At 43.8% G+C, this 13,602-nt stretch overlaps 1 protein-coding gene across 5 annotated transcripts in view; it reads left to right on the top strand.

Annotated features, from left to right (window-relative positions):
- TJP2 (tight junction protein 2) overlaps positions 1 to 13,602 on the top strand; it is a 161,247-nt gene that overhangs the window by 117,318 nt on the left and 30,327 nt on the right. For all 5 annotated transcript variants that reach the window (XM_033924801.1, XM_033924824.1, XM_033924794.1 and 2 more), the window contains 3 exons: positions 8,187 to 8,397; positions 11,084 to 11,184; positions 13,383 to 13,595. In XM_033924801.1, coding sequence (XP_033780692.1) covers positions 8,187 to 8,397; positions 11,084 to 11,184; positions 13,383 to 13,595 — 525 coding nt within the window. The remainder of the gene's footprint in view (positions 1 to 8,186; positions 8,398 to 11,083; positions 11,185 to 13,382; positions 13,596 to 13,602) is intronic.

Raw genomic sequence — 13,602 nt, 5'->3', positions numbered from 1 at the left:
CCAGCAAACATTTCTCCGGAACCTGGAGACCCCCCTATGCGGTCACGGCCATTCCCTCCAAGTTGGAGGCCCTTTACTGAACGATCCCGGTTAAGGGGTTTGAAAATTCTCAGCTTTCTCACCAATCCTTGGTGGTTGAGTCTTCCTTGAAGAAGTCCAACCCCTCGAAGATTTATGCTGCCGTCCCTCCGGGTCAGGAGGGCCTTTCAATGGACAAATTTGGTCGCCGTCTTTATCAAAACTCAATGATGGCGAATCATGTCCTCAACTATAACTCTGTGTGGACACCCTCCGCTCATACCGTAAAGACGTGCTTAGAGTTGAGTCGGTTCAGCAGATGGCCACTAGGATGATCTCGGGGCTCAAGCGTCTCTCGTACGAAGAAAGACTAAACAAATTGCAGCTCTACACTCTAGAGGAGCGCAGGGAGAGGGGGGACATGATTGAGACATTTAAATACATCACGGGACGTGTCGAGGTGGAAGAAGACATCTTCTTTCTCAGGGGACCCTCGGTCACAAGGGGGCATCCATTCAAACTCAGAGGAGGGAAATTCGATAGTGACATAAGGAAGTATTTCTTCACAGAAAGGGTTACTGTAGATCACTGGAACAAGCTTCCAGAGCAGGTGATCAAGGCCACCAGCGTTATTGACTTTAAGAATAAATGGGATGCCCTAGTAGGATCCTTACGAGGGTCGAGTTAAGGAACTAGGTCATTAGTACTCAGACTTAATGGGGTGGGTCAGTAGAGTGGGCAGACTTGATGGGCTATAGCCCTTTTCTGCCGTCATCTTTCTATGTTTCTATGTTCTGGGAGGATGTGCTGGATTCTTGGTGTCAGGAGTTTCGTCTCCTCGAGGAGACCCTCTCCCAGCTCCGCCTCTATATGTTTCAGGCGGCCTATGACGCCTTCGAGTTGTTCTCAAGGGTCATGGCCTTTGCGATCGCCATGCATCGTCTCGCTTGGCTCAGGAATGTGGATGTGGATCCAAATCTACAGGATTGTCTTGCCAATCTCCCATGTGTGGGTCATGAGCTATTTGATGATTCCATTGAGGTGGCCATTAAGCGCCTCTTGGAACACGAACGGTCCTTCGCCTCTCTGGTGAGACTTAAACCGAAGACCCCTATGGCTCGGAAATACAAACTTCCTCTCCGGAGGTACCCGCAGAAATCTACTGCATTCTCTCGGCCTCCTTTGAAGCAGCCACAACAACAGCAGCAGCGTCAACCTAAGGCCCAGCCGCTGGCTTCGGTGAAGCCTGGGCCGTCTTTTTTTGACAATTCCGGTCCAAGCCTTCGGGCTCCCTTCCTCCTGGAGCCTTCCCTCCTCCCCATCGGGGAGTTTTCCCACTGACAGTTGGGTGCTTTCTATCATCCAGGAGGGGTACTCCCTTCACTTCAATCACATACCCCCGGACCTTCCTCCAAGATAGTTCCCTTCTGCCCGGTCTCAGCTGCCTCTCCTTCTGCAGGAAGCTCATGCCCTTCTTCACCTTCGGGCTGTCGAGGAGGTTCCTCCAGACCAGTGGAATACCAGATTTTATTCCTGGTACTTTCTGGTACTCAAGAAGACGGGGGATCTGCGTCCAATTTTGGACCTCCATGCTCTGAACAAGTTTCTGATCAAGGAACGGTTCAGAATGCTCATCCTTCCTACGTTGTACCCCCTCTTGGACGAGGGGGACTGGCTGTGCTCGTTGGACCTCAAGGAGGCGTACACGCACTTTCCGATACACCCGGCCTCTCGCCGGTATCTGAGATTCCGGGTGGGGGATCTCCATCTCCAGTATCGTGTTCTTCCCTTCGGCCTGGCGGCCTCTCTGAGGGTTTTCACGAAATGTCTAGTTGTGGTAGCTGCGGCCCTGCGTCTTCGCGGCCTGCAGGTGTTTCCCTACCTTGATGACTGGTTGATCAAAGCGTCCTCTTGCCATAAAGTTTGAGCGACGAATCAAACCATCTTGCTCCTTCAGAGTCTCGGCTTCGAGGTGAACTTCCCCAAGTCTCAGCTCTGTCCATCCCAGTCTCTAGAATTCATCGGAGCGGTCCTGGATACGGCTCATCTCCGCTCCTTCTTGCCTTGCCTTGTCAGGAGGCCCTTGTTCGCTTATGCCAGAGGGTGGCCCATCTGTCCTTGGCCCCGGCTCGGCTCATGATGATCCTCCTAGGTCACATGGCCTCCACGGTTCACATGACTCCTTTTGCCAGACTTCACCTCCGTATTCTTCAATGGACTCTAGCGTCCCAATGGAACCAGGATCGTGATCCTGTCTCTCGATTCATTGTCGTGACTCCTTTGTTGAATCTGTCTCCGTTGGTGGATGCTCTCTTCCAATCTTTCCAGAGTTTTTCTATTTCATGTTCCTCCTCCGCAGAAGGTCCTCCTGATGGACTCGTCGGCCTATGCTTGGGCTCATCTGGACGGTCTTCGCACTCAAGATCTTTGGTCCAGTGCCGACTGCCTTTGTCACATCAATCTGATGGAGCTTCGAGTGATTTTCCTCGCCCTGAAAGCTTTTTGTCACCTGCTTCGCGACCAAGTGGTGCTGGTCCACATGGACAACCAGGTCGCCATGTATTATATCAACAAACAGGGGGGAATGGGGTCCCTGTCCCTGTGCCAAGAGGCGATGCGGCTCTGGGATTGGGCCATCTGCCACAACATGTTCCTTCGAGTGGTCTACTTTCAGGGCCAGCACAATTGTCTGGCGGACAAGTTGAGTCGTCTTCTGCAGCCTCACGAGTGGTCTATCCATTCCTTGACCCTGCGTCAGGTGTTTGCTCGTTGGGGGACTCCGGACGTCGAGCTGTTCGCATCCCCCCTCAATCACAGGTTGCCCCGCTTCTGCTCCAGAGTTTACACCCCTCTCAGGCTCGAGGTGGATGCTTTCCTACTGGATTGGACGAACCTGTTTCTGTATGTGTTCCCTCCATTCCCTCTGATTCTGAAAACTCTCGTCAGGCTCAAGTCCTCGCATGCCACCATGATTCTGATAGCTCCTCGTTGGCCCTGGCAGCCGTGGTTCTCCCTTCTGTTGGAACTCAGTTCCAGGGAGCCTCTTCTGCTTGTTTTTCTTTCTCTGCTTACACAGAGTCAAGGTTCTCTTCTTCATTCCAACCTCCAGTCTCTGCACTTAACGGCTTGGTTCCTTGAGACTTAATGCCCTCGTTCCAGTTCTCCCAACCTGTGCTGGACGTCCTGGAGGCGAGTCCATTCGCCAATGTTACCATCAGAAGTGGACCCGCTTTTCTTCCTAGTGTGCTACTCGACAGTAGGAGCCGCTGTCTGCCTCCTTATCTGCTGTCCTGGATTATCTGTTACACTTGTCTGGCGCTGGACTCAAGTCCTCTTCGGTTCGAGTCCACCTTAGTGCCATTGCTGCTGTTCATCAGCTGATTGACGGGAAGCCTAACTCTGTTAATCCTGTGGTTTCCCACTTCATGAAAGGCTTTTTCCACGTTCATCCGCCCCTTAAGCCTCCTCCTGTTGTTTGGGATCTTAATGTGGTCCTTGCTCGCTTAATGAAACCCCCGTTCGAGCTGCTAGCATGGGCTCACTTGAAGTATCTTACTTGGAAGGTTGTGTTTCTTATTGCTCTCACTTCTGCCCGTCGGATCAGTGAGCTTCAAGCCTTGGTTGCGAATCCACCTTTCACTGTCTTCCATCATAATAAGGTGGTTCTCCATACCCATCCTAAGTTCTTGCCTAAGGTTGTTTCTGAGTTTCACATTAACCAATCCATTGTTCTTCCTGTGTTTTTTCTGAAGCCCCATTCTCACCCTGGAGAAGTGGCTCTGCATTCTCTTGATTGTAAGCGTGCACTTGCCTTCTACTTGAAGTGCACCGCTCCTCATCGTTCTGCTCCCCAGCTGTTCCTCTCTTTCGATCCTAATCGCTTGGGTCACTCTGTTTCTAAGCAGACCATTTCTAACTGGTTGGCCGCTTGTATCTCTTTCTGTTACGCTCAGGCTGGTCTCTCCTTACCGGGTCGAGTCACAGGCCACAAAGTCAGAGCGATGGCGGCGTCTGTTGCTTTCCTTCGCTCAAGGAAATCTGTAAGGCTGCCACTTGGTCTTCGGTTCATACGTTTACCTCGCACTACGGTCTGGATACTTTCTCCAGGCGTGATGGCCATTTTGGCAAGTCTGTTTTGCAAAATCTGTTCTCCTAAATTGCCAATTCTCCCTCCATCTCATTCTGGTTAGCTTGGAGGTCTCCCACATGTTGAGAATATGCTGCCTGCTTGTCCTGGGATAAAGCACAGTTACTTACCGTAACAGGTGTTATTCAGGGACAGCAGGCAGATATTCTCGCAACCCACCCACTTCCCCGTGGTTGGCTTCTTTGCTAGCTTTCTGAACTGAGGCCACGCTGAGGAGACGCATGCCCTATGTTGGTCGGGAGGGGCACGCGCGCATGCGCTGGCCAATCGCAAGCTTGAAAGTCTTCAAGCAAGTCTGCTTGCGAAAACGTCCGCTAGGGGGCTCCGTTGGTGACATGTTGAGAATATCTGCCTGATGTCCCTGGATAACACCTGTTACAGTAAGTAACTTTGCTTTTTTGATTGCGGCTGTCAAGAGGCAGTAGCGTAGGAAGATCTTCCTTGTCCCGCTTCACCGCGAGACCACCAGGGCTTTAAAAGTAAGGTCTGCAGAGGTCAGGGAAGCGGGAGGGAGGCTGGGTAGTTTAGAGTCAGCCAGGACAGGATGCAGGAAATATCGCTTCTGTCCCAGCTCACCGTTGGACCACCAGGGCTTCAAACAGGCCTTTAGTGATTTGAGCAGATGTACATTTTCTATTTATGTTTTTTTTTGTTTTTGTTTCGTTTTCTGTCTAGATTATTGTAGACATGTTATGTGTTCCATACTATGTTTGTTTATTTATTTAATTTGTTTTCTATCCCGTTCTCCCCAGGGAACTCAGAATGGGTTGCAGGTTAAACATGCATAAAATACAGTTAACAGGTTGTGTCTTAATTCTATACATACTAGGGGGTCTAATACCAATAAACATAAAATAAGAGTTCGGAGTTATCCTCAACAGAGTAAGTTTTTCAGTACAAGTTTTTATCCTAACTAGGCGCACATTAGGGATCTAATACCAATATACATAATGTATAGTTACAGGTTAAATTTTCCATAGTTACAGTGGAAGATGTTTCAATACCAGTTTTTTTTTTTTTTAATGTGATACATACTGGGATATAGTACCAATAAATGTTTCTTTGTAATCCATCAGTCATGAGCAGGGGAGTTAGGTGAGTTATGTTTTTATTGCTTTCCTAAAGCTGAGGAGTCCTTCAACAGATCTAATCTGCGGTATGAAGTGGGAGTAGGATTGTCGTTTGGCAGTTTGCTGTTGAAAGGCACGACTAGGAAGCGTTTTGAGGCATATTTCATCGTGGGAGCAGAGGGACCTGTTTGGCACATACAGAAGAAGCTTTGACATCACGTAGTCCAGCGCCATGTTGTGCAAAGATTTGAACGCTAGCATCAAGCTCTTGAAGATGCAACATTTGGCCACTGGCAGCCAGAGAGTTGACGATAGAGCCTGGGAGACAGAGTCACGGGCACAGGGTTTTTTTTAGAAGTCTGATTACTGGAGACATATATGTTGTTTGCCGTGAGACCGTTGAATAGGGTGTCGAGGTCCATGCAGGAAAGGACTAAGGCATAGAGTAGTTGGAGTGAAGTCAATTCAGAGAAGCAGTTCCTTATTTTTTGGAGTTGACATAGGTAGTAAAATGAGGAAGATAACCACCTGAGAGATATGGTTGGAAAGTGACAGGTTAGAGTCAAGGAGTATTCCTAGGCTGCGTGCTTGGTCCTTGGTGGTAATCGAGTCCCAGCATAGTGAGGGATGTGACGGGTGTGGTTGCAGTGTTCTTTGCAGATTCAAAGGAGTAAGTTTTGGAGGCAATTTGTTTGCAGTCATCCAGTTTTTGATTTCCGAGAGACATTTTAGGAGTTTCGTGATCTGGCCGTCATGGTTTTCTCCTAGCGGGTAGGTGTAGTTGGATGTCATCTACAAAGGAGTGAATTTGTATTTGGTATTTATGGGCTATGTCTAGGACTGGCCTAATGTAGAGATTGAATAATAGGGTGGATAGCAGAGCCCCTTGCGGAATACTGTATTTGATCAGTTTCGGTTTTGATAGCGCATCATTGAGCAGTATACTTTGGAATCTATTATTCAGAAAGGAGGTGAACCATTGTAGCACAGTGTCTCGGATTCTGATTTCAGAGAGCCACACAATAAGGAGAGGATGGTCAATAGTGTTGAACGCTGCGCTGAGATCCAGCAGCACTAGGACATCATTACCCTTATCCATGAGTTTCCAGCAGTTGTCAATGATGTCGAGAAGGACGGATTCAATACTATGGAATTTCCTGAATCCTGATGTATGTTAATTGTGAGCTGCTTTGGACAAAGCCGAATTATAAATATTTTAAATAAATAAATAGTGGTTATCTGGGGTTAGGTAAGAAGGGAAGGAAGGAGGAGGGAGGAAAGGAGGGCTGGGTACAAGGCAGAGCACTTGAATATAATCCCCCCCCCCCCCAGTTTGTATTCGAGTAAACCTTTTTTCCTCATTTTTGCTTGAAGTTCCCAACTTTCGAACAGTTAGCCTTCTTGCCTTCACTCATCTGCTTTCCAAGTTATTGGTCCAAAATTATGGAATTTGCTACCTCTAGATTTACACAAAATTGGCTCACTTCTGCAATTTAGGAAACATCTTAAGACTTATACTGATGGCAGCCTATTTAGCCTGGAAGGACCCTGGTTGTGGAGTCTAGATAAAGTTCTCATGCTGTTTATGTAATGTTTTATTTACTATTTTTTTTGTTGTTGTTTTTAATTGTGTATGTTTTATTGCAATCCTATGTGAATAGTAGAATATCAATTTTTGAAAATAAAATGGCACAACAGTTCAGCTCTTGTCATTGGCTTTGTATTTTTGCACCCCTTTAACATAATTATTGCATTGTTTTGTTTTCAGTTGGTTTCTGTTCAACTAATTTAGAGTTGGGTCTGATAAATGTTTTGAATGGTCATTCTGATATGCCAATAAATATGGAATCTTGCTGCCTTTTGGCATTCTGTTAGGTACTTGTGACCTACTGTATATACTTGAATATAAATCAGAATTTTGTGGCCAAAAAACTGGCCCAAAAATGGGAGTCCCGGTTTATATTCAAGCCAATACATCCCATTCCAAAATTATTGCAGGCTGTCGCCAGGCTCTGCCCCCTGCCCGCCTCCCTATCCTAGCCTCATCATACCTCTACTGCCGATCCCCCGTGGAGGTGCAGCAGGCAGGAGCGAACTTTCCAAGTTCCTGCCCCGCTGCTAACTAGCTGTCGTGAGTGTCTTCAGACGCTGAGTAGCACGAGCAGGCGTGTGATTTGGCGCTGCTGCTCGGTGCTGAGCGGCTTCCTTAATGGCTCCCGCAAATTCTTGCGAGAATTCGCAGGAGCCAGTAAAGAAGCCACTCAGTAGCACCAAATCGCGCATCTGCTCGTGCTTCTCAGCGGCCAAAGAAACTTGTGGCAGCCAGTTAGCAGCAGGGCAGGAACTTGGGAAGTTTGTTCCTGCCTGCTGCACTTCCAGTGATACCTACTGGCTGATTCTTTTGCTTTATTCCGGAAAGTTCTGAAAACCTTTTTGTTTGCTAAACATTTTGGAAATTAACTATTTCAGTCTACTTTTTCTTGTCAAATTTATGTATTATGTTTTACATTATTGTAAACCGAGTTGAGCTCCTCTTGGTTGATGACTTGGTCTTTAAGTTTTAGTTTAGTTCCTAAAAAATGCAAATAGAGGAGTCGTGAAACAAAAGATTTCATGTATTCAGCGAAGGGTAAACCAAAGTATTCTTTATAGCTAGAGTCATAGTCTATGCCTCTCAGCTGCCTGTAGGGAAGCTAACTGTAAAAGAAAACTGTAGAGAAGAGGGAGAAAGGGGTAAACTCCTTCATGCTGCAGGTGAAATCTTTTGGTGCTGTAGTTCTTTACCTCTTTCCCTTCCCCAGAAGGTAATAGTTCAGACTAAGCTGAAAACTGAAAGGAATAGGAAGGAGAAAGCTGTTGAATATGAAATAAAGATACTCAAACTGGCATGGTGGGCAGAACGCTCAGAACAATGTTTGTACTAACTCCTTGATTGTGGTTTGTTTCGCTAGGATAAGCATGCATTGTTGGATGTGACGCCTAAAGCCGTGGATCTACTGAATTATACCCAGTGGTTTCCTATTGTAATCTTCTTCAACCCAGACAGTAAACAGGGTGTTAAAACCATGAGGCAGAGGCTTTGCCCTGCATCAAACAAGAGTTCCCGGAAGCTTTGTGATCAGGCAAACAAGCTGAAGAAGACTTGTGCTCATCTTTTCACAGGTGAGAAGGCCTCTGGGTTTAAATGAAAGCTTGGGAGAGCTGACATTGACTAATATGTGCAAACAAACCAAAACTGCAGGCTTGTACACGATGCAGGCAAATTTTATTGTGACAAATAAATCATATCTAAAAACCTTTTACCAAGTGAGGGACCCAACACGGTCCGTGTTTCGGACAACCTTCATCAGGGGTCCTATTAAGTACAAATACAATATTAAGACAATCATATAAAGATAAAAATAATAATAATAGTAATAATAATTTTATAAAAAGATATATAGGTATTATGTAATATACTGTATAGGGACATGGTGATCCTGTTTGTGTTGGGTCCCTCGCTTGGTAAAAGGTTTTTAGATATGATTTATTTGTCACAATAAAATTTGCCTGCATCGTGTACAAGCCTGCAGTTTTGGTTTGTTTGCTCTGGTTGGTTTTTCACTGCAGACGAAGTTGGACCCCTTGTCTTCATTGACTAATATGTACCAGGCTGTTTTATGATAGCATTTGCACAAACTGGGAGAGTAGTTTATAGTTAAAGACCAACACATGTTCCAACCCTATCTCTGTCCCTACTCGTATGAGCAAAATGTTTATTAACTTTACTCTGCTTTTGTTCATATTTTTGTCATAAAACTTATTTTATAAGTCACAGTGTAGAGACGAGCATTTTTTTCTTTTTATCCTTATTTCTGTGGTTTGTATCTATTTTTGTCTCTTCACAATCCTTATGTGGTAGCCCATAAATATATTAAAATGATTGTTATGGAAACTTTATTTTAACTTCATAATATATGTACATCTTGTATTACATATTCAGTCTTTACTGTAATTATCTATTCTAAACATAGAAACATGATGGCAGATAAAGGACAAATGGCCCATCTAGTCTGCCCATCCGCAGTAACCATTATCTCTTTCTGTGTCCGATAGATCTCATATGCCTGTCTCAGGCCCTTTTGAATTCAGACTGAATAGGGATGGCTGCATAGACAGTTGTTTTGGTTTTTTTTTTAATTATTTATTTCACTACACATAATCTAAGCCAGGGGTAGGGAACTCCAGTCCTCGAGAGCTGTATTCCAGATGGGTTTTCAGGATTTCCCCAATGAATATGCATTGAAAGCAGTGCATGCAAATAGATCTCGTGCATATTCATTGGGGAAATCCTGAAAACCCAACTGGAATACGGCTCTTGAGGACCAGAGTTCCCTACCCCTGATCTAAGCTGTGGAATCTGTTGCTGGAGGATATGGCCAAGGCAACCAGTATAGTAGGATTCAAATAAGATTGAGCAAGTTTTTTTTTAGAAGAAGTGTCTAAAAAATTACCAGCCAGATAGACTTGGAAGAGACATTGCACATCCCTGGAAATGAACTGTGAGAAATAGATCTACTTTTTAGGATCTGCCAGATACTTGTGACCTAGTCTGTTTTAACAGACTACAAAGGAGTGAGTTTGGTGATAAAGTACCCCTGCCTTGTCCACCTTATACCCGTTAACTTACAGGAAGAGCACTGAGAGAAATTCTACCCAATTTTGTGTATTTTGGTTTGTGTGAATGTGGTACCCATATTTATTTCACAACGAGACGACGACTTCTCTGACACAAGCTTTGTGCCAGAACATGGCCTGGTCAAGTTGGTCAGTAAAAATTTTTTTTTTATTAGATTTGTGGTTTTGTCTCTCTTTGGTCACCTTTGCTCTTTTTGTGCTCTTTGCATATTCTGTGGTGACTTTTTTTTTTTTCTCTGTTGGTGTGATCTAGTCTGGCTACTGCCAGAAAGAGGCTGCTGGACTTGATGGACCCATCATGACTTTCCTTATGTTCTACTTGTAATAGTGGTTTCTAAAAATGTTCAAAGGTGCATCTTACCACTAGTATATAACCAGGGAAACTCCCTTCTCTATGGGATATATTACTGATAGAGACAGCCTAATAAGATAGATGGGAGGAAGGGGTTATGAGAGTTATGAGAGTATTGGGAGTTTTCTTGCATATTCCTATTTTCTTTTAATGCCATCATGCCTGAAGTAAATGGTAAAGATTGGTGGAAACTGTGAAAAGCTTATAGGAAATTTTCTAAAATACACACTATACAATTAGAGTATTACTCGTATAGTCAAAAATGCAAATGTTTAAAAAAATAGACATATTAAGTTTTTAAATTAAGTTTTATAAAATTGATACTTGTTTCTTTTAACCCAGTTTAGAACACTGTATGCAGTCTTTCGGTTGTATTTTAGTTTTCATGGCTTAAAGGCCACCATGCTGTAGCCATAAGTTTTGTTGCATAAAGGCAGATAATTGGATTGAAATTTTAGATCTGATTACTTGCCTTTACCAAATTCAAGCTCAAAGTAAGTTTCAGTCAGGTATACAAGTTAAGACTTCATTACCTCAGGTGCAGCTTAGATTGTGAGCCCACTTGAGCATGGAGTGTGAACTCCCTTGCCTGATATAATGAAGAATGCCAGTGAGAGGCAGGATTTGAACCTTGACTTTCTTGGGTCTGTGTGCTGCTCTAACCAGTAGGCTGCTGCTTCACACCATCAAATGTAGGGACGGGTCAACCATGAAAGCAAGATGTTGCAGTTCACTGGGATTTGACGTGTAAAAATGTATTTCTCTCTTGTATACTTTTAAATGTTAAAAAAAACCAAATCTGTTTTATGATTTGTGTAGCCACAATCAATCTGAATTCCGCCAATGATGCTTGGTATGGCAGTTTGAAAGATTCGATTCGGAATCAGCAAGGTGAAGCTGTCTGGGTGTCAGAAGGAAAGGTATTTATCGCCCTTATATATTATGCTCTGAAGTATTTATTCTTCTTTCCCTATTATGATTGGACAGAAGTAATCTGAAGTTTCCTAAACTGAATGATGATCCCTGTATAATCGGTGGCATGGACTTGATTGGGTAGGAGCCACACACTTTAGGCTCAGGCTCACCTAGGAACGATGCATATCATCTCTGTAGCTGGTGGGGATCCCCCAAGTCATGTCAGCTGAAGACCACCTTTGCTCAGAAATGCTGGATTATCTGAACACTGTGGCAGTTAGCGGTCATGCTTCCATAAGAACATAAGAATAGCCTTACTGGGTCAGAACAATGGTCCATCTAACCCAGTAGCCTGTCCTCACGGTGGCCAATCCAGGTCACTAATACCTGGCCAAAACTCAGAGTAGCAACATACCATGCTACCGATCCAGGGCAAGCAATGGCTTCCTCCATGTCTTTCTCAATAACAGATTATGGACTTTTCCTCCAGGAAATTGTACAAACTTTTCTTAAAACCAGCTACGTTAACCGCTCTTACCACATATTTCCTATTATTGGTTTTAAAAGTATTTCCCTGTAACTTCGAGTGTCCCCCTAGTCTTTGTAATTTTTGATGCAGTAAAAAATCGATCTACTTGTACCTGTTCTACACCAACAGTATTTTGATTTTGAAGAGAAATAATTTATACTGTCTTCCAATGTAGTCACTGTTGCTACTGAGTAACATTTAATGATTTGTTGGGTTTTTCAAATATTTTTTAGATGAGCTGTAAGATTGCAGCTCATAATAATTTGAATGTTAACTTCTATTACCATTTTTACTAGTTTTTTGAACTTTGTTTTGCCTGCCTATTTGTTTCTTTTTAAAGGAGCAACAGACTGTAGGTCTTAAAGGTTAATGACAGCTTTTCTGAGGGGATGGGTATCAGATATCTTAGTCATTGTTTTGGAGTATGTATCTAGCTGGAGGAATGGAGATCAGAAGGAAGGGGCATGTCCATTTTCTGTGGGAAAAAAAAGTGCTAATGGGTACCTGTTCAGCCTTTTATGGTACCGATACTCAAAGGTTTAGGGCAGGGTGAAACTCTATGATAAAACTAGAACAGAAAAATTGCTATAGTATGCTCAAAATAACAAGCATGCAAATTGCCATGAAATCTGCACTTGGCGCAAAATATATCTACTTTTCTGTCAGTGCCTGAGAGGTGATTGGCTTAGGCACTGAAAGGAAAGTTCACATAAAAAATATGCCATGGCAAGCCCTTTACCCCTAACCAATCTTGATCCAACACCTCTTCTGGAACCCCCCCTTCCTTCCCCTCAGTCACAAAATAAGCTCCATAGCCCAGACCCTCCCATGTCACTAGTTACTTGCCCAGGGAGCCTAGCAGAGACCTACTCCTCATAACCTTTTGTAGCAAGCAGGAGCAATACCTACTTGCTCCTGCTTCTCTGGGCCTCTATCTTCAAAATGGTGGTACCCTGCCAAGTCTAGTACATTCTGGAATGCATGAGCCTTTTAACATTGATGTTATTTTTGAGAATCAGCCCCATATTTATAATGGTTAGTGGGGAAGGGTGCTGTTTTTGCCAATTAATATTGCTGGCCCTTGTACTATTTTATCTATTCATTTATTTTACTAATTTATATCCAACCTATAAACTAGACTGATTACAATAATAATAAAAAAATAAACCCACAATATTCAAACATTATAATAGTTACAGATACAATGCTCACCTACTCTGTCTCCATTATGTATACTGTGCAGACAGTACTCAAATCAATTATTCACTTGAAAGTGCTTGCAAAAAGATGACTTCTGGTATTACTTAAATTGTGCAATTTCCCTATATAAATGCATAACTGATTTGCAGATTTATGAGGTGAGAAACTTTTTACTATCACACATTGAGCAGTTTCCAGGCTGTGGGAGAGAAATCTGTAACAATTAGAAAAGCACATTTCACAGACTTGACCATCATGCAAACATTTTCCAGTTTGTAGTTAGTTCCAAAAATAAATTTCCCAAAATCAGCACCAGTTTTCCAGACTGTCAGTGCATAACACCATTGTTGCTGTGTCTTCATTGCTACTTCAACTTTTTGGTTTCTAAAAAGTGCATTGAAGTGTTTGTTTATAAAGCTAATGTAAACTTTGCCCCATGTTAACTGTCCTTTTCCTTCCCCCCCCCCTGTACAGACTGATGGAACAGATGACGAAGATGATCGTATGTCATACCTGACTGCCCTGGGTGCTGACTACTTGAGTTGTGACAGCCGGTTGATCAGTGACTTTGAGGATACAGATGGTGAAGGAGGGGCATACACGGACAATGAACTGGATGACACTGCTGATGAGCCAATGCCTATCACTGCTATCAGCCGCTCGTCTGAGCCTGTACGCTCTGAGGAGGTTAGTC

Source organism: Geotrypetes seraphini, chromosome 1 (genome assembly GCF_902459505.1).
Source record: "Geotrypetes seraphini chromosome 1, aGeoSer1.1, whole genome shotgun sequence".
Taxonomy (NCBI): Eukaryota; Metazoa; Chordata; class Amphibia; order Gymnophiona; family Dermophiidae; genus Geotrypetes; species Geotrypetes seraphini.
This window is presented reverse-complemented; position numbering and strand designations above follow the sequence as displayed.